General features: G+C 40.9%; 1 protein-coding gene across 1 annotated transcript in view; it reads left to right on the forward strand.

Moving 5' to 3' along the window:
- ACSS3 (acyl-CoA synthetase short chain family member 3) overlaps positions 1-18,990 on the forward strand; it is a 137,744-nt gene that overhangs the window by 73,939 nt on the left and 44,815 nt on the right. The window contains exons 4-8 of the mRNA XM_073651614.1: positions 2,946-3,134; positions 3,372-3,506; positions 9,949-10,089; positions 11,038-11,118; positions 12,988-13,083. Coding sequence (XP_073507715.1) covers positions 2,946-3,134; positions 3,372-3,506; positions 9,949-10,089; positions 11,038-11,118; positions 12,988-13,083 — 642 coding nt within the window. The remainder of the gene's footprint in view (positions 1-2,945; positions 3,135-3,371; positions 3,507-9,948; positions 10,090-11,037; positions 11,119-12,987; positions 13,084-18,990) is intronic.

Genomic DNA, 18,990 nt, shown 5'->3' on the forward strand with positions numbered 1-18,990 from the left:
GGCAGAAGACGGCGGGAAACGGTCCAAGATGGCGTCTGATGGTGGGAATCGGCTCCGGATGGCGGGAAACTTCACCACAGGTAAGTTCAAAAGTCTTTTTCAGGCACGCAGTACCCGGTGGTTGCGGGCACGAAATCCTGCCGACTACGCCAAAGTTGACGCGCCCCTTGGGCCTGTGCTGTGCGGGGGATACCCGGAGCCGGATTGCTAGGGGTTGTAGTCCTCCGTGGCGGTGACCCGGTCCGTGCCCAGGGCGGTCAAACCAGTGGCAGTCTATTGGTGTTATAATAAGTGTCCGACTACGCCACCCGTGGATTGCAGTCAGTGGGGACCGCCGCTGCGCTGCAGACCGCTGAGGCTGATGTTGTTTGCGCAGCCGAGTATGGGATAACTCCCCACGGGAGAAGTATTGCCTCAGGGCAGCTTGTGTGGATGATGGGAGTGATGGTGTGAGCGTCCCAGGACTGATGGTGCTGGTGCGGCGATGAAACACAGAGACGTGTGTTGCAGTTCGGGGTCTTTACTGATGGTATAAAGCAGACCCTCCCTGGAGTACTGGTTAGCAGTAGGGGCCTGGTCAGTCTGTGAGCAAGCAGGATCTCCCCTGGCCAGGTGGAGTTGTAGGCCTCCCCGACTATCTGCACTCTTTCCTGGCTACCTTGCTCTATGCGGGTAGAAGTAGCCCACGTCCCTGAGTATACCGTGTGGTGCTCACCCGTATGGCCGGTGACTTGGGGCCTTCCGTTAGCCTCCGCTTCACGATGGCGGTGCTGGTCCCTTGCTTGTGACCGTGCCTTCGGGTTTCTAAGGCCAGAGGACATGGAATCCCCTGCCAGTTGGATTCTGCTGCTGGACCTGGATGTCCCCACAGCCTCGGACTCCGTGTCCGGGTTTAGTGTCTTCAGCCAAGGCGAGCTATCTAGCTTCCAGCCTCTGGCACTCACTCCTGCTCCTACAGAGCTCCTGTTGTCACTTTCCCTGTGTCTGCTGTCCTCCAGACCTGACTGTGTCTCTGTCTGGGACTTCACTCACTAATCCCGCCCCAGACCCAGTTTATAAGGGCAGATTCCTCCCCTCTCAGGTCTGGGTGGGCCGTGTTGCATGCTTAGGGCTCCTGACCAGAGAAACCTCCCACTTGCTCTCAGACATAATATCTCTATTACTGTGGTAACCAGACCCCTGGGGTGCCACAGATTCCCTTTCAGTTATTTTACATAAAAGGTATACATGTGAATTGGAATCATTTGAGAAATAGTTGAAATTGTGATTGTTATGTTTCTTCTTGTCTGCGCTTATCAGCAAATGTCAAACTTACAAGGCTAAAATTTCCTTGCACCAATTATATTATGTCCTTCAGCACAATTCCTAACACCATGTTCTGCCCTAACAATACAAGAACACTGTGGCATTTCTTCTACTTTAGGTGACAGCTTGTCTATTAGTCGGTATAACATAGAATATAAATATCGGGATTTCACTGCGTATATATGTTCATATGCCGGAAACCATTCTCCTGGTTGCAATGACGTTCTTGTTATCCTTGTATAATCATGCTTTCTGTGTACAGAATTAAATCCTAGTAGGTTGAATTCTAATTGAATTTGAATAAAATATTATGCTCAACTCATGATTATTATCCAACAGATGTTAGGTTTTCCATGATTCGAAAGGCACAGCTGATTTCTTTAAAAGACAGCGCCACCCCGACTAAGGATTGTGTCAAGTATTGCACCTCTGCTCTATTGAAATGAGTGTAGCTGACATGTATTTCCACACACAGCCCAAGTTCAGGGTGGCACAGTTTCTAAAATAAATCAGCCATGTTTTTCTGGACAATACCTTTTACTGCAATATAGTTCAAGAGCTGTATAATGCTATGACTCTTTAACAAAACATTAGTGAAACTATATAAAATGCTCATGCTGTTATTTGTGTCTGCTTGGCAGAGATACATCACAATACTTTAAGTGATAGTGATAGTGATGGCTGATGACTATTTTAATTTTGGTACATTCTGAAATGATGAGCTTGTTCTTAGGGAGAGCATGTGCAATTTAATCTGGGTCATTATACTATTGCATTATAAGTAAGTTACAAGCCGAAATGCGTAGGCTATACTTGTTGTTCAGTCTTGTCACCATGTATCTTAAAGAGAATTAGGTCAAATGTGGTGACCATCTAAACTAAACTATTCATATGGGCATACAGGTTATTGACTGCTGAGGAGCGTGATCTTTGTATGTCTCATATCAGATGTCTTGTTGATAAATCATCTTTTATCACTTTATAGAAATGACCTCTTCCAGGCTTATTTTACATGAAGGGGGAGTTACCAGTGTGATGTGTGATGGTCTGGTCTGACTTCAGAGCTGTGTGTGGTTATAACTGACACATTTGCAGGTTCCTCTCAGCTTTCAGCTCACAGGTAGACAGGGTTGTAGTATTACTGTAATACAGCAGAGCTGAAGAGAAGCAAAAAAGGTGTTTGCAAGAAGACAAATTTAATTTCTCCTGTTCTGTGTTAGTTACTTGTTTCACACTGGTAACTCCTCCTTTGTGTAAAATAATCTCTGGAGGCAGAGTTATCTTCCAGGCAACATCCTCCCCATAGCCTGGAAGAGGTCATTGACCGAAAGTAATAAAAGATGATTGCTCCACAACAATGCATCTGATATGAGGCATGCAGGGATCGCTATTCTCAGCAGTCTATAACCTGTATGCCCATACTAATAGTTTAGATAGGTCAAATGGTGGTGACAGGTTCTCTTTAAAGGAATAGAATAAAGTATTAGCAATCCATGGAATGGATGCTGGATTTTCCCCATTTCTCTTGATCAATAATTTTTATTCTTCGTATCACTACAACGTTAATGTAAGGGTTCATTTAAAAAAACAAAAAAATTGTGCCTACAGATGCATAACTCAAAAATTATATTTTTTTTCAGGTGTCCAAGCTAGCTGGTGTCCTGACAAAATATGGAGTCAAAACTGGAGATAGAGTTGTTATATACATGCCAATGATACCCCAGGCAATGTATACCATGTTGGCATGTGCAAGAATTGGTGCTATACATAGTCTGATATTTGGAGGGTTCGCACCTAAGGAGTTATCTGTGCGCATTGATCATGCAAAGGTAAAATGTATTTAATATGACATGGCTACAAAATTTTTGACTGTAAAATGTGCCCATTAACAACAATAGGAAACATGGTGTAAGTTTAGGATGCTGATCAGATATTCACTTTGGGCCTTAGTCTAATTTGTAGATCCCAATTGATTGTTGTCCACAAAGCAAATAACATTATAATTAATGTATACATTTTTTTACTCCATGTATATATGTGATCTTTATATTAATGTCTTTCCACAGCCAAAACTAATCGTAACTGCATCACTTGGCATTGAGCCTGGTAGGAAAGTTGAATACATTCCTCTTGTAGAAAAAGCACTCGAGATGGTGCAACACAAGCCTGAAAAAGTTCTGGTTTACAACCGACCAAACATGGTAAATGTGATATCAAAAATAACCTTTTATGACCTCTAATATGTAAAAAAAAAAAATGCACAATTAGGTTTTCTTTCCACAAAGAGTTTTTGGGTGAGTTTTTGATGCTGCATATTTGCAATGAGCAAAAAACAAAGCATCTAATAGTCCCAGCAACATGGATTGGATTTATAGAAATCTCATGCCCGCTGTTTTCTATTACACCGTGTAAACAGACCTGCAGTGCGTGTTTTAAATTTGCGATGTCAATTTATCTTACGGGTACGCTGCGTTTTTATGTGTGAGTTTTCCCCAAAGAAAAAGTATCAAAAACAAATTGGTTTTATTTAACCGGTTCCCGACCGCCCACTGTAGATAAACGTCGGCGCTTGCTGGGCTCTGTGCAGCGCCGACGTTTAAAAACGGTGGGTGGTCTCGCAGCGCTCAGGACCCCCAGGGTCCTGCAAGCGCTGCGATTCCGGTGCAGAGCGTTAGCTCTGACAGGGTACATCATCGGGACCTGATTAGATCAGGTCCCAGTGATGTTAACCCCTTGCTGTCTTCTATATGCTGTGATCTATAGTGATCGCGGCATATAGGAGACAGCAGGAGGAGAGGGGGTCGTCTTACCTCTCCGAAGACCTCCGTTTCCTTCCAGGACCTGGGGTTGCTATGGCAGCTGGAGGTCACATGACCGCCTCCAGCTCTGCCATATATGGTGTCCTGTCTGGCTCAGCCTGCAAGCTGAGCCAGAAAGGAGACTGACTGAAACAGTCAGGGAAGATCTCATGTAATGTAATATATGTCTATTACATTACATGAGATCAGTGATCAGAAAAATAAAAATTAATGTCCCATACAGGGACTAAGTAAAAATGTAAAAAAAAAGTTTTTAAACTATTAAAAAAAAAAATCACAAAATAAATAAAAATAAATAAATAAAATATTAAACCAATAAATCCGTATATTTTTACAAAACCAAAAAAAGTACACATTTGGTATCGCCGCGTTCGAAACAACCCGAGCTATAAAACTGTCTCACTAATTAACTCCTTCTGTGCACACCATAATAAAAATAAATAAAAAACGGAGCAAAAAAATATGCTTTTTCATCATATCGCCAAACAAAAAGTGGAAAAAAATGCGATCAAAAAAACAAAATAGAAATAAAAATGGTACCGCTGAAAACGTCATCTTGTTCCACAAAAAAAAAGCTTCCATACAGCTCCATCAGCCAAAAAATAAAAAAGTTATAGCGCTCAGAATAAAGCAATGCAAAAAAAATATTTTTTTCTATAAAATTGTTTTATTGTGTAAAAGCGCCAAAACATAAAAAAATACAGTAAGTGTAGTATCGCTATAAACGTACTTACCCCAAGAATAACGCTGCCTGATCACTTTTACCACACGCAGAACGGCATAAAAAAAACCCTCAAAAAACTATTCCTGAATTGTTTGTTTTTGTTAATTTTACCTCCCAAAAAACGGAATAGAAAGCGATCAAAAAATGTCACGTTCCCAAAAATGGTACCAATAAAAATGTCAACTCGTCCCGCAAAAAACAAGCCATCACATGACTCTGTCGGCTGAAATATGGAAAAATTATAGCTCTCAAAATATGGTGATGCAAAAACTAGATTTTGCAAAAAAAGCGTATTTTAGTGTGTGACAGCTGTCAGTCATAAAAACCCAATATAAATCTGGTATCTCTGTAATCGCACCGACCCAAAGAATAAAGTAATCTCATCACTTATACCGCACGAGGAACGGCGTAAAAAATAAATAAAACCAATTCTTCACCTGCTACTGATTTGTTTATTATGTCTCCCAAAGATCCCAGTAAGGCTCTGCTCACATTTATCCTGCGCTCTGCGCTGAGCACTTACCCCAGAGTTTCCGTGTAAATCTCTGAAATACGTGATTCAGCCGGAACCCATGATGGAAGATTCCCTGTAATGAGGCAGATATAGGCCACTGTGGACGCCGTCTAGCCTGTGATCCCACGGTGTCATTTGTTTTAGGCGTGCATAAAAGTGCGGTTGGCCACAGTTTTGTGCACTTCTGAAAAAAAGGACACCGCTAAACAGAGGCCAGACGGAGTCCAGAGTAACTCTGCTGCCTCATTACAGTGAATGGATCCCGCAGGGGTTTCATCTGAATTACATCACTTGGAAATTTAGATGGAAACCCCGATGTAAGTGCTCAGCCTAGAGCGCCGGATAAATGTTACGTAAAATGTTCCCAATAAAAGCTTCAACTCAGTCCTCAAAAAAAGCTAGTCCCCACTCAGGTCCGTCATCTGTTAAAAATATAAGGGACTTCCAAGTTACTGGTAGCAGAAAGGCTCTGGAAAAGCAAAATGACCCTTGCCCCCCTAAAGAAATTCAGAAAATTTCATGCTCCCAAATCCAAATGCCTATTCTACAATAATTTGTTCTCCAATTGTCAAATAGCGCTCCGTCCCCCCCAGATCTCGCCGTACGGCTGAGCGGTACGATACAGCCACATATGGGGTATTGCCACTTTTAGAAGAAATTGTGTGACACATTTCGGCACCATTTTTACCCATTGCCCTGTGTGAAAATGTAAAATCTGAGGGTAAAACATTTTTTTGTGGTAAAAATATAATTATGCTTTTTTCACTGCCCAATGGTATAAATTTAAAAATTAAAAAATACTCACTACTTCCCTAGATGAATTCCTTGAGAGGTGTAGTTTACAAAATGGGGTCACTTGTGGGGGTTTCTGCTGTTTTAGCATGTCAGCGACTCTTCAAATGTGACATGGTGTCTGCTGCCTATCCCAGCCAACATAGCGCTCCTTTCTCTTCCGAACCCTGCCGTACACCAAAGCAGTGGTTTTCCCCCACATATGGGGTATCGGCGTACTCAGGAGAAATTGCACAACAAATTTCATGGTGTAATTTATCCTGTTACCCTTATGATAATGCAAAATTAGGGAATGAAAAACATTTTTTATGGGAAAAATGTGAAAATTTTATTTTTACGGCTCAATATTATAAACTTCTGTGAAGCAGCTGGGGGTGCAAGGTGCTCACCACACATCTAGATAAGTTCCCTAAGGGGTCTAGTTTCCAAAATGGTGGCACTTGTGGGGGGTTTCCACTGTTTAGGCACATTAGGGGCTCCCCAAATGCGACATGGCGTCTGCTAATTATTCAAACAAATTTTACATTCAAAAAGTCAAATGGCGCTCCTTCCCTTCTGAACCCTGCAGTGCGCCCAAACAGTAATTTGCCTCCACATATGGGGTATCGGCGTGTTCAGGAGAAATTGCACAACAAATTTCATGGTGCAATTTATCCTATTACCCTTATGATAATGCAAAATTAAGGGATGAAAAACGGTTTTGTGGGAAAAATGTGAAAATTTTATTTTTACAGCTCAATATTATAAACTTCTGTGAAGCACCTTGGGGTTCAAGGTGCTCACCACACATCTAGATAAGTTCCCTAAGGGGTCTAGTTTCCAAAATGGTGTCACTTGTGGGGGGTTTCCACTGTTTAGGCACATCAGGAGCTCTCCAAACGCAACATGGCGTCTGCTAATTATTCAGACAAATTTTACATTCAAAAAGTCTAATGGCGCTCCTTCCCTTCCGAACCCTGCAGTGAGCCCAAACAGTGGTTTTCCCTCACATATGGGGTATCAGCACGCTCAAGAGAAATTGCACAAAAAAATTTGGGGTCCATTTTTTCCTGTTACCCCTGTGAAAATAAAAAAAATTGGGTCTAAAGTAACATTTTTGTGAAAAAAAGTTAAATGTTAATTTTTTTCTTCCACATTCCAAAAATTCCTGTGAAGCACCTGAAGGGTTAATAAAGTTCTTGAATGTGGTTTTGAGCACCTTGAGGGGTGCAGTTTTTAGAATGGTGTCACTTTTGGGTATTTTCTGTCATAAAGACCCCTCAAAGTGACTTCAAATATGATGTGGTCCCTAAAAAAATGTTTTTGTAAATTTTGTTGGAAAAATGAGAAATCGCTGGTCAACTTTTAACCCTTATAGCTCCCTAACAAAAAAAAATTTTGGTTCCAAAATTGTGCTGATGTAAAGTAGACATGTGGGAAATGTTATTTATTAACTATTTTGTGTGACATATCTCTCTGATTTAAGGGCATGAAAATTCAAAGTTTGAAAATTGCAAAATTTTCAAAATTTTCACCAAATTTCTGATTTTTCACAAATAAACGCAAATGATATCGAAGAAATTTTACCACTATCATGAAGTACAATATGTAATGAAAAAACAATCTCAGAATCAGGGGAATACGTTGAAGCGTTCCAGAGTAATTACTTCATAAACTGACAGTGGTCAGAATTGAAAAAATTGGCCCGGTCACGAAGGCAAAAACAGGCTCTGGCGCGAAGTGGTTAAAACATGACATGCCAAAAGAGACAAAAACCGCAGCACAAAAAAACGCACTGAAAAAATGCAAGTAACCTAATTTCCCGATTAGGGGCAAAAATGCTGAAGAAAATCTGCAACATCAAAAACTCACCAAATATTCATCATTGGAAATGTAGCCTTAAGGTACAGCTACAAATGGTATTCAAAATATCTGTCTATCTTGAGGCATAGTGGGGGTGAAATATGTTTTAAAAAATTAAAAGTTAAATTATTTATATAAAAAATAAATATGTATGTATTTTTTTGCATTGGATGATGTAATTGCAATAATATTTGAAAACCATGTTATTATATTTAACGGTTAAAGGGGTTGTCCAGTCTTTTGCTAAAAGTCAGCAATCACTCTGTGTAGACTTACTAATACTCAAAGCATACACATTGCCAGAATTCTCTGGTGGCTGCGGTGAGAGTGGGTGGTCCCGTGATGGTATATATGCAATTTGCATACCTATGGCCTATACAATACAAGTGACTTGACCAAGGCTGCACACATCTAGTCGGAATGTGTTTAGAAGTACACAAATCGCATATTTGGGGTCACTTGACCGTCCGCTCTCACCGCAGCTACTAGACAATCCTGACATTGTGCTGTGCATGCACTGTGAGTACTCAGAAATCTACAGTCACATGCAGTCAGTGCAGATAACCACTTGAAATACCTGAATTTGTATAGGTTCTCGTAGTGGTAGAGCATGTAGAAGTAGCTTACAATGTGAACCAGGTAATCAGGTGCAAGTTGCAATTGAAAACTTATACTTTCCTAAAATAGAGTAAATATACAGTAAATGTAAAGCTGGATGAAATATTGTAGGTTCTAGGAAAAATAATTCTCTACAAACCGCACTAGACCCTACTTGTATTGTAGCACCATCAAAAATTAACCTCTGGTACTGTGGCACTTATGGGGCAATCCAGTGAAAGGGACTTATGTACAATTGGGAGGTCCTCTGTTGCTAACCTGATGCCATTCCAAAGCAAGCGAATATAGCTAAAGATTTTTCATACCTTTTTGTTGTTTTAATTATTTTTGTATGTGCTGGAAGGGAATTGTTCTGTATTTTGCAAACCATATTAAACATGCCAAACAATGTCTTGTTCAACCCATTGAGATTTGCTATGACATCCACGAAGTCACAAGGAAAACAGTTAAAATGTAACTACCATGCCAAGTATCTCTTCAGAATAACCTGTTATCATGTTTGTACCTGAGGAGTAATACTATTTCTGGCCATTATATCACATGTATCCTGCATTTTTTAGCATTTTCTTTCACTAGATGCCTCAGCAACTTCCCATTGTGTTGTCGTTTTTTTTTTTTTTTTTTATTATTGTTGCTCCCTTACTGAAGACAAATTTGTAGACAGATTTGAGCAGTTTTTGGCAGTCAATGATCAGTGCAGTGGAGAACAAAAGAAACTGATAAGTGTGGGGAAAAGGCAATTCTCTCTAATAATATATAAGGAAATTTTTATGAAACTTTGTAATATATCATCCATATATGAAAAAAGGAATAAAATTCTAGTTCCAGTTTTAAGGAGAATATAACAACTAACTTGGTATCACCCAGAGTAAAGTGTAAAGGATTACGAGCAGTTTTGAATTGCTGTATAAAGTTTTCTTAATTGGTAGGTTAATTTGTCCCCTCTTTGAAGCTAACCAATCGAAGACCATATATGCTGTAGTGAAAAGCTATATTCTACTTTATATTCAAAAACGTAAACTTTGACGCATTTTAGATCCTCATGCAATGAGTTAGGATGCTGGATTGAAATGCATCAGCATTTATTTAATGCCCTTTCAACTGGTGTTGTAGCAGAGTTTCATTTTAGGATTAAGAAATAAAGAATACAGTTTTTATTTACAGGATTGTTAGTGCTGAATGTATTATATTTGCTATTGTTACTTTTATTTTATTTTTACTTATCCTGCCATCCAAAAAATCCAGCATGCACCACTAGACCGCCAAAATTATACTGTCTGAATAAAACAATGAGTTTAAGATGCTCTTTATTATTTTATTGTCTTTTTAAACAGCAACAAGCTCCACTCACTCCTGGACGTGATCTTGATTGGGTAGAGGAGATTGCAAAGGCTCATCCTCATGACTGTATTCCTCTTCCGTCTAGTCACCCGTTGTATGTTCTGTATACATCAGGCACAACAGGACTGCCAAAGGTGATTGAATAAAAGTAAACTTTCAGCCCACACAAAGGTGCCCTAGAGAGTTAAATAATTATGTCTTGGTATAATATCATTAGTAGCACCGTAGTATGCATATAAATAAGGTCTGGCTATAGATCTACCTATTGATGAAAACCCTAGTCATACCCCCTGACTAAGGCTAGCACTGAAACATGTGTTGGGCCCTTGGGCCATTCCAGCAGGAGGAGAGGAATATACCTGTAGGTATTTGCATCCTGGTACTTAACAGTTTATTTTGTAAATGTTATATGTGATCACAGTTCTGTCACCTGCAGAAAGACTACTAATTATTATCATATCCATTGCACATTATTCCTATTGTATTGTGATAACATTAATGCCCTTACTTGCCTCATGACTCCTCTCCTCCTGCTGTGTTTTTTCGCCTCTCTCTGTGCACTCAGTTTGTTTTTAACCTTTTTATTTGATTTTGATATAACTAATAAAAATACATGTTGTAACTACCAGAGGTGGGTATCCATATTCGGGCCCCGGTCCTGCTCCGCCCTTATTCACAGTGACATCACTTTGACACAGGGTAAGGTTTTAACACCAGAGGCTAATTAGGACCATCCCGATTTAGGTAAATCTTGGCGCTGGTGGGATAGTAAACACTGTTTTTGATTAAAAAAAAAAGTGTAAAAGCTATGTAACCAATGTTATTTATATGCACTATTGCTTTTATTTACTTATAGCAGGGTATGTGTTAATTTTGTTTCTATCTTAGGTTTTGTCTGTTTAATGGACAGTGTGAACATGCTCTTATTTTTGCATGTATACCAACTTATACTCCAGTTCATTTTTTTTTTTTTTGATTAAGGTAATCGAAAGAAGACCTAAATAAAACATCACCCTGAAATCCATTATCTAAAGTGGAATGAAAAACAAAATATCATCATAACAACTTTATTTTTGTTATAGGGTGTTGTGAGAAGTTCAGCCGGCTATGCAGTCATGTTGAACTGGACAATGTCTGCTGTCTATGGGATGAAACCCGGTGAGGTAAGGGGAACTAATCTTTTAGATATATGGGCATCATCTGCCACAGACAATTACACGTGTCTGGTGTACAAAGCTAGAGTCTATCTGTAGAAGCGTGAGCAGAGTGTGCTATACAGTGTAAAACCTTAAAGAGTAACTAAACTTTTTTTATTTCTTCATCAGTCTATGCAATGGTATGAATCTTTATACTTTGCTTCTTTACTTTTATTTTGTCGGACTATTTAAACTGCCTTGTTCATGCACCAAGAGTAGCTGATTTGCAGGTCTAGCAAATGTCCATACTCCAGTGTGAGCTCCTCTATTCCTCTCTCTCCCATGCTCAGGAGCAGAAAAACTCCCACTGCAGTACGGATATTTGCTAGACCTGTTGTTCAAAACTGCTACACTAAGTGCTTGAACAAGTTAGTTAAAACAGACATTTGGGAGAAAACTAAGCAAAAGGTTATGTTTAATATTACATAGATTCATAAGACTGAAAATAATGACCAATGTAAAAAAAAAAAAAAAAGTTTAGTCATTCTTTAAAGAGCAATCACCGTTTAATTTCTCTTCATAAATCAATACTACACGTGAAAATAAGATGCTGTAATTTATGTTATAAAGGAAATCCTCTTCTTTCTCCTCCTAAACTGATCATTCATTCTCAATGAATGGGTAAAATCTGTCTTCAGAGAATAGATTTTCTCATCACTGAGACAGGACATTGGGAGAATTTACAGCAAAATGATTGTGTCTGTCTTTTGCTCCTCCGTCTGTAGAATTTTAGAAGAACTAATTGTCATCTACCTCAGAAATTGAAAAATCTGTCGTCACTAAATACAAATATGACAGATTTTACACATACATTTAAATGTATCTTTCTCCCCCTGGATTGATCTTTCATTCTCAAAGTGCCTTATTTTTATGTCTACTATTGATTTATTAAATAAAAATAAAAACACTGGTTACTCTTTAACCAGTTCAGGACCAGGGTATTTCCCTCCTTATTGAGGAGGCAGATTTTCGTTTTGCTTTGTTTTTTTTTTTTTATGCACAAGCGATTTTAAAGAGAGAAAAAAAATATTTGAATATTCAAGTAATTTTTACATCTTTTTTTTCATGATGCACGGTGCTTCATTTTATGTGACTATCATATTCTCCCTCTTTTTTTTTTTTGCGGATATGGCCATATAACCACTAAAACTCATTTAAAAAGTTGTTCCCCATTCTGTAACAATTATTTTTATAACTTGTACACTTTTTTTTTTTTTTCCTTTTTTTACTGGGGCATGGCTAATAACAGCAATTTGGACTGGCCTGACAGTGGTATTTTTGTTTATTTTTACTTGTCATTTTTTATTTATTTATATTTAATTTATTTTCATACATTATGCCCCACATAAGATCATAAAAGACCTTTTTTTGGGGAGGTTGGGGGGACATTTAAATTGTGTTTAATGTTCATCTTATTTCCCTTCTACCTGGGACTGGTATATTAGCCCCAGTTACAGTGGAAATGCAGCTGTATAGCAGAGCTGTCTGAGTCTCCTATGACTCTGCAGCTCCTGCTCCCTCCCTATACTCCGCGATCACATGACTGCTGCACTGTCAGCGCTTCCTGTTATTTTATAGTGGCCTTTTTGACCATCACTCCAGGGCAGGAGGGGGACCGCACAGATCTGTAAAGTCTGTTGGCAGTCCAGAAGCCATTAAGTATCTTTCTATAGCATAGTCCTATTAATTTATGGAGCTACCTAGTAAAAGCGATAACAATCTAGTGGTCTTCAGTAAAAAATATAACAACTGAATTGGATACTTCACTTAAAGACTTTAAAACCTGATAAACTTTATTCATTTGCTAACCTGTCAAAATATTATATACCTCCACAGGTATGGTGGGCAGCATCTGATCTAGGTTGGGTTGTTGGACACTCCTATATTTGTTATGGACCATTATTACATGGCAACACATCAATCCTGTACGAGGTATGAATATAGTGGTTTAATGACAGTTGTAGATAGAAACGTTTTATGAAAAACATTCCTTGTGAAATGGTCTTTCATCCCATCTTGATGGAATTCTTAATCATTAGGGGATGTATGGGTGTACATGTAAGAGGGTGTATAGAGATGTGTGTTGGTGATGACTGTGAGTGGAGGCCATACCTGTAACGATAACATCTGCCCACTAGATGTCAGTGACACTCACTGTTGATCTAAATTTTATTAAGTGTTAACAAAAAAATACTTGAATAATTTTATGAATGCTGCGATGAAAATAATAGACCAACTGTGCAGTGAAAATGCAATTCTGCTGCTTGAGTTATAAAATACTATCATTGCTCTGCCACTCAAGCTGAGGATGGATAAAGTTTGTTTGGTGGAGAGGGGTTGGGTTGCCAGGGAGATGGGGCTGAGACGTGATGCGTGTCTGGGAGCTCCTGGTGGATGAAGAAAAAAAAAAAAAAAAAAAAAAGAAAAAAAGGAAGATCCGGAGTAGGTGAACCTGGTTCCCCCTTGGAGCGCAGCGGTTTCGTGCTCCTGTGATTGGTGACGTCTGGGACAATAATCCTCTATTTCTGTCTGGTGAAGAACATGGGGAAGTGCAACAGTGGGATAACATTGAAAAGAGCCGGCCATCTTGTGAAGTGACACGGCGCCCGCGGAGGGTAAAGCACCCTATATTTTAAACAAGGATGAGGTCCCTCATGTTCTTATTATTTTAAATTCTCCCTGACCGGTCCAACAAGTTAGTTAGGGTCAGCTAGGTGTTGAGACCAATCTAAATGACTAGTCTCTATGGGACGGTGTCAGTGAGGCACGAACTGTGTTCATCTTTTCAATGACTGTTGATAGCGCAGTGCGAAGTTCAGAAAGGCCACAGTCCATGGTGAAGCTCCCAAGGCACCCACCTGTCTGGATTGAATTTCCCACAGAGCATGCTAATCAAATGAATTTGCTATCACCTGTGTTCTTGTAAATGGAAATTGAGTATGGGTGTTTATTTTATATGTTATTCTTGTTAGGTGAACTTGGGTTGTAATACGCCTAGCTGTACACTGAGTTTGGTCATATTGAGATCCCAGAAAGTTTATTGATTGGGAATAGTATTAAGATTGTGAACCAGAAAAGATACATATTACGGCTTCCCCTTAGGAACTAGCCCTGATTAAGTCTGGACACATTTAGGGGAGAGGGGTGGCATTATTGGCCCAAGGGAAGACATCCCCTTACTGGGACCAGGGATATGTGGCTGTTCTCCTGGTAAGAAAAATAAAACACAATTCTTTTGTACGAGTTGTTGGATTAAAAATGTTATTGTTTATTTTATTCACTTTTCTTCCCCATACAAACAAGGGCGAGTTTTGTTACAATAAATCTTGTTATGGTTTTACCACCGTTTTTCTTTTGAAGCTCATCTGTCCTGTCAGTGGCATCACTGTATCAAAACGGAATCTTACCCCCTCCGTTAGTAGTCGGGGCCTTTTACATACACACATGTAGAGGTGTACACACCCTTATGAGTTAAATAATCTAAGGTTGAAGGGGTTGTCCCCTACTCAGACAATGCCGTTTCTATCAGCATGTTGCCCCGAGTAAAATAACAATGCTTATACTCTCTTCCTGTGCCGGCGCTGTTCCAGCGGTGTCGGCTCTCGCTCTCCCGGGGCTCTCGTCACGTGAGGCCTGCAACCAATCTGAGAGAAATGAAAGTTCTGGGCCATACACCCATAAACCAGTCAGTGTGTGGGGAAAGAGACAGGTGTGTATATATGGCAGGGGTCGACAAAGTTGTTCAGAATCTAGGAGCCAGCCAAAAAATTTAGGAGCCAGAATTTTTTTTGTTGACAAACTGTACATATAGACCCCCTCACACACGGCGTCTCCCCGGGGAGCACGGCCTTTGTATGTACTTACACAGGTAGCGGGAGATGAGAACGGGCCCCCGGCCACAGCGATCCTTCCCCCCAGGGCCGGCTCCAGGTTTTTCTGGGCCCCGGGCGAAAGAGTCTCAGTGGGCCCTTTTAACACATACACGATTCATGATGCACAGATACGGCGGAGAAATATATATATATATATATATATATATATATATATATATATATATATATATATATATATATATATATATATATATATATATATATATATATATATATATATATATATATATATATATATATATATATATATATATATATATTTTATTACACATGGCCCAGCCTGCCCCCTCATCCTTCACATACGCAGACATATGCGTGCGCACACACGGTGCGCAGACATATGCGCGCGCACACACGGTACGCAGACATATGTACACGTACAGACATACACATAGATAAAACAGACAAATATATATACACAGTCATATACACTGACATTCACATACATGCACTCACACAGACCCATTACTAATATTTTTAATATGGGGATTGGGGAAGCCTCACTCGCCTGTCCCCGGTCCAGTGTCCTGTCCAGCAGCTCCTCGGGTATGGGGCAGTGCAGGGCCCCCGGCGTGTCACAGACTTCATGGCCCTGGAACATCAGAGGGGCCCACTTGCGGTCGGGTCCGGGCCCCTCCCGCCCATCTGTGCAGGACCTCCGCTCCGACGGTGTTTGATTGCCGGCACTCCCCCAGACATGGCCGCGCGCTGTGCGGCTGTGTCTGCTAGTAATGACGCGGCAGGAGCGACACACAAGCACAATTAAAGGTGCAGTGCCGTCGACCCTGCCGTGTCATTACTAGCAGACACAGCCGGACAGCGTGCGGCCATGTCTGGGGGAAGTGCCGGCAATCAAGCAGCGCCTGCGTCCCTGAACAGGTGCCGAGGAAGCGGCCAGGGCCCCGACAGTGAGTGGGCGGGTGGGTGTGTGGGCCCGGCCCCGACAGTGAGTGGGCGGGTGGGTGTGTGGGCCCGGCCCCGACAGTGAGTGGGCGGGTGGGTGTGTGGGCCCGGCCCCGACAGTGAGTGGGCGGGTGGGTGTGTGGGCCCGGGCCCCGACAGTGAGTGGGCGGCTGGGCCCCTCTGATTTTCCAGGGCCCCGGCACTTGCCCGGGTACGCCGGGTGCTGACGCCGGCCCTGCTTCCCCCGTAACCCAACTCTCCCTGTCCAGTCCCGGAGCATAAGGGGGGCGGAGCAAAGTGGAGAAGGCGGCCTGAGCGATACTGTCCCTGCTTCCTCCGATTGGATGACTCCGTCCTGGGTTACCGGTGCCATATATACACCTGTCTCTTTCCCTGCTGCCTATCAGCTCTGGCTTTACGACCCACCTTCAGATGACTCAAACCTCAAGAGAAAGTGAGCGGCCAGCAGCCGTTCTAACTTCATCTTTATGTCTGATGCATGATATGTTTAACGCTGAAACGCTGCTGCGTTTGCAGGTTGAAAAGCTTTATGTTGCACCATTTCAGAGAAAAATCTAGTTTAATAGCCAGACAGGCAGGTCCTCGGCAGCGTCTTCCCATCCGCTGCCCTAGAGTGACAGGTTTCTCCCAGCATGCATGTCTAGGGAGAGACCTGTCACTCAAAGGGAGATGGGTAGGAGAAGCCATCAGGGACCCACCTGTCTGACTAGCCTTCTGTAGGGCTCGGTCCCCGGCAGCCATCAAAATATGTTTTCCTCTGAAGCGCAATAGCGTTTCAGAGTTGAACATGTATGGCTGAAATCGTGCAGGCAGCATCTGATACATGCCCGTGGATCAGGCAGCATGTATCAGCTGTCAGGTTGCCTTTAATAATGTATCTAGATGGCCAAAGGTCAACCTGTCAAAAAGCACAATCTCACCAGTTGTTTGACTGTGCATAACCCCAATCCTGCCTATTGTCAGTGCCTATATTAATTTTTGTGATATTTTGGATTATATTGAGAAAATGTTAAATGTTTTTTAATTGCTTGATACTGGGTTTCATATAATTTATTGATTTTTAAATTTTTTTAAAGCAAGGATGGGAGAATAGTTTCCAACTCTATATTTTCTTATGGTTTTTACATTTTTTTTTTATGTATTTTCACTGTCAAACTCCTTGGATGCTGCAGTCACCACTGATCTCAGCATTGAAGAGGTCAGTCCGCTCGGAATTCTGGGAGTGAACCTAGCTGGTGATACATCTCATATATTTCGGGCACCATGATGAAGAGGTTTAGAGAAAAGTCCTATTTAAATAAACCCGCTCACTTCCTTTCATGAATAGTGTAGAAAATCAGCACCAGTTAGAGCAATTTTACGTACTGTATTCTGATTGTTCTTAGAATTTTTGCCCTATATTGTCGGAGATGCAATAAAATGTGCTGCTTTGATAATTTTTTTCTTTCTCTGCTCTTGAAAGACTTTTTAAATAGATCATTTCTAATTTGACTTAATCACCTGCTGCGGCAACATAAAACATGAATGCTTCCTGTAGATAAAAGCAAGGTATAGCGTTTGATATTGCTATGGAAACAATATGCTCCGATGGCCCTTTTTATCGGCGGATTTGTTTTTGTTAACAAAATCAAGATGTAAACAGTAACTGAACATTATATTCATTTCTTCCATTAGCAGGAAAGCACAAGCTGTGTAATTAGTTTTCAGGCTAGAAAGAGAACAAGCAATTTTTTCCAGAATTGCATTTAAGTTGCAGTTAGACTTTGTCTTTTACATTACCTTCGTGCCCTCCGTCCTTTACTTTCATACAATGCCTTGCCGCGTCCATTCTATACTTCTCAAGAGGCTTTCTGTCAAGTCTATTTTATGCTAAATGAGAAAACCTTTAGCATACAAGGTTTACATTTCACGTTATTCCAGGTAAAACCTTAAGCTGCTGGCGGGGGTGGTAGGAGTAGTGTCTGCTTTTAGGACGTCTTCTTTTTCAATCATGTTTGTATAGTGATTTTTTAGGAGTGTGAAGACTAATATAGAGGTAATATAAATGGAATTGGTTGTTAACTTTGGACTATAAACAAGGATCGTAGTGTGATCAGCTTGAAAGTGCATTGGTGATTTTAAAGGGAATCTGTCGCCAGTTTTTTGCTGTATAAACTATGCCCATCTTCTTTAAAGGCATCTAAACGGGGTTCTCACAACCCCTTCATACGTTCGTAGGTGCCCCTGCATACATCCAAAAATTGTTCTATTCATGACCCACGCTGCATGCAAATTACGTGGCCCGGTCCGATGGGCAAAGCCTGATCTCGTTCAGCGCTGCCCTGGTCCCCTCAAACGCCACCTCTTCTCTCTCAATGTCATCCACACAGTGCTCGAAGTCTCACACCTGCTCAGTGGAATCAGACTGGCAGAGCAACGTCATGTAATGTGGAAGCACCGGCTTTACTTCTACGTCACCAGCACCCTGGCTGTTGAATTGGTCAGAGTGAGGTTCGTCTGTGCAGGTCTCTGATTCCACTGCGCAGGAACGAGACCTTGAGCACCGTATGGATAACGAAGATGTCATCCATTTCCATCAAGATAGAAGAGTTGACGATTAAAGGGACTGAGCTGGCACTGAGCGCGATCTGGATTCACCAATTGGACCACACAGCACATTTTGCATGCAGGACGGGACATGAATAAAATACTTTTTTGGTGGTATGCAGTGGCACCCATGAGGGTATAGAGCGGTTGTGAGAAACCTGGTTTACATGATTTTAAAGGTGTTGGGTATGGTTTATAAAGTATAAAGCTGGTGACAAGTTCCCTTTTTAACAATAATCTATTTGGTGTACGAACCTACTGTTCTTTAAAATTAGTTGTCATCCAACACGTTCATAAAAGCAGATTAAAAGAGCATGGCTTACAATTCAAGAAGATTAGACTCTAAGACAACTTGAAAAGAGGTTGTCATAATCATGTCAGTAATATAGTATCTTCTAAATAATAGCTCGAACAAATAAAAAAATCTGCAGAGCTG

Source organism: Phyllobates terribilis, unplaced genomic scaffold, assembly GCF_046119375.1.
Source record: "Phyllobates terribilis strain yellow unplaced genomic scaffold, ASM4611937v1 Scaffold_11__3_contigs__length_659146591, whole genome shotgun sequence".
Taxonomy (NCBI): Eukaryota; Metazoa; Chordata; class Amphibia; order Anura; family Dendrobatidae; genus Phyllobates; species Phyllobates terribilis.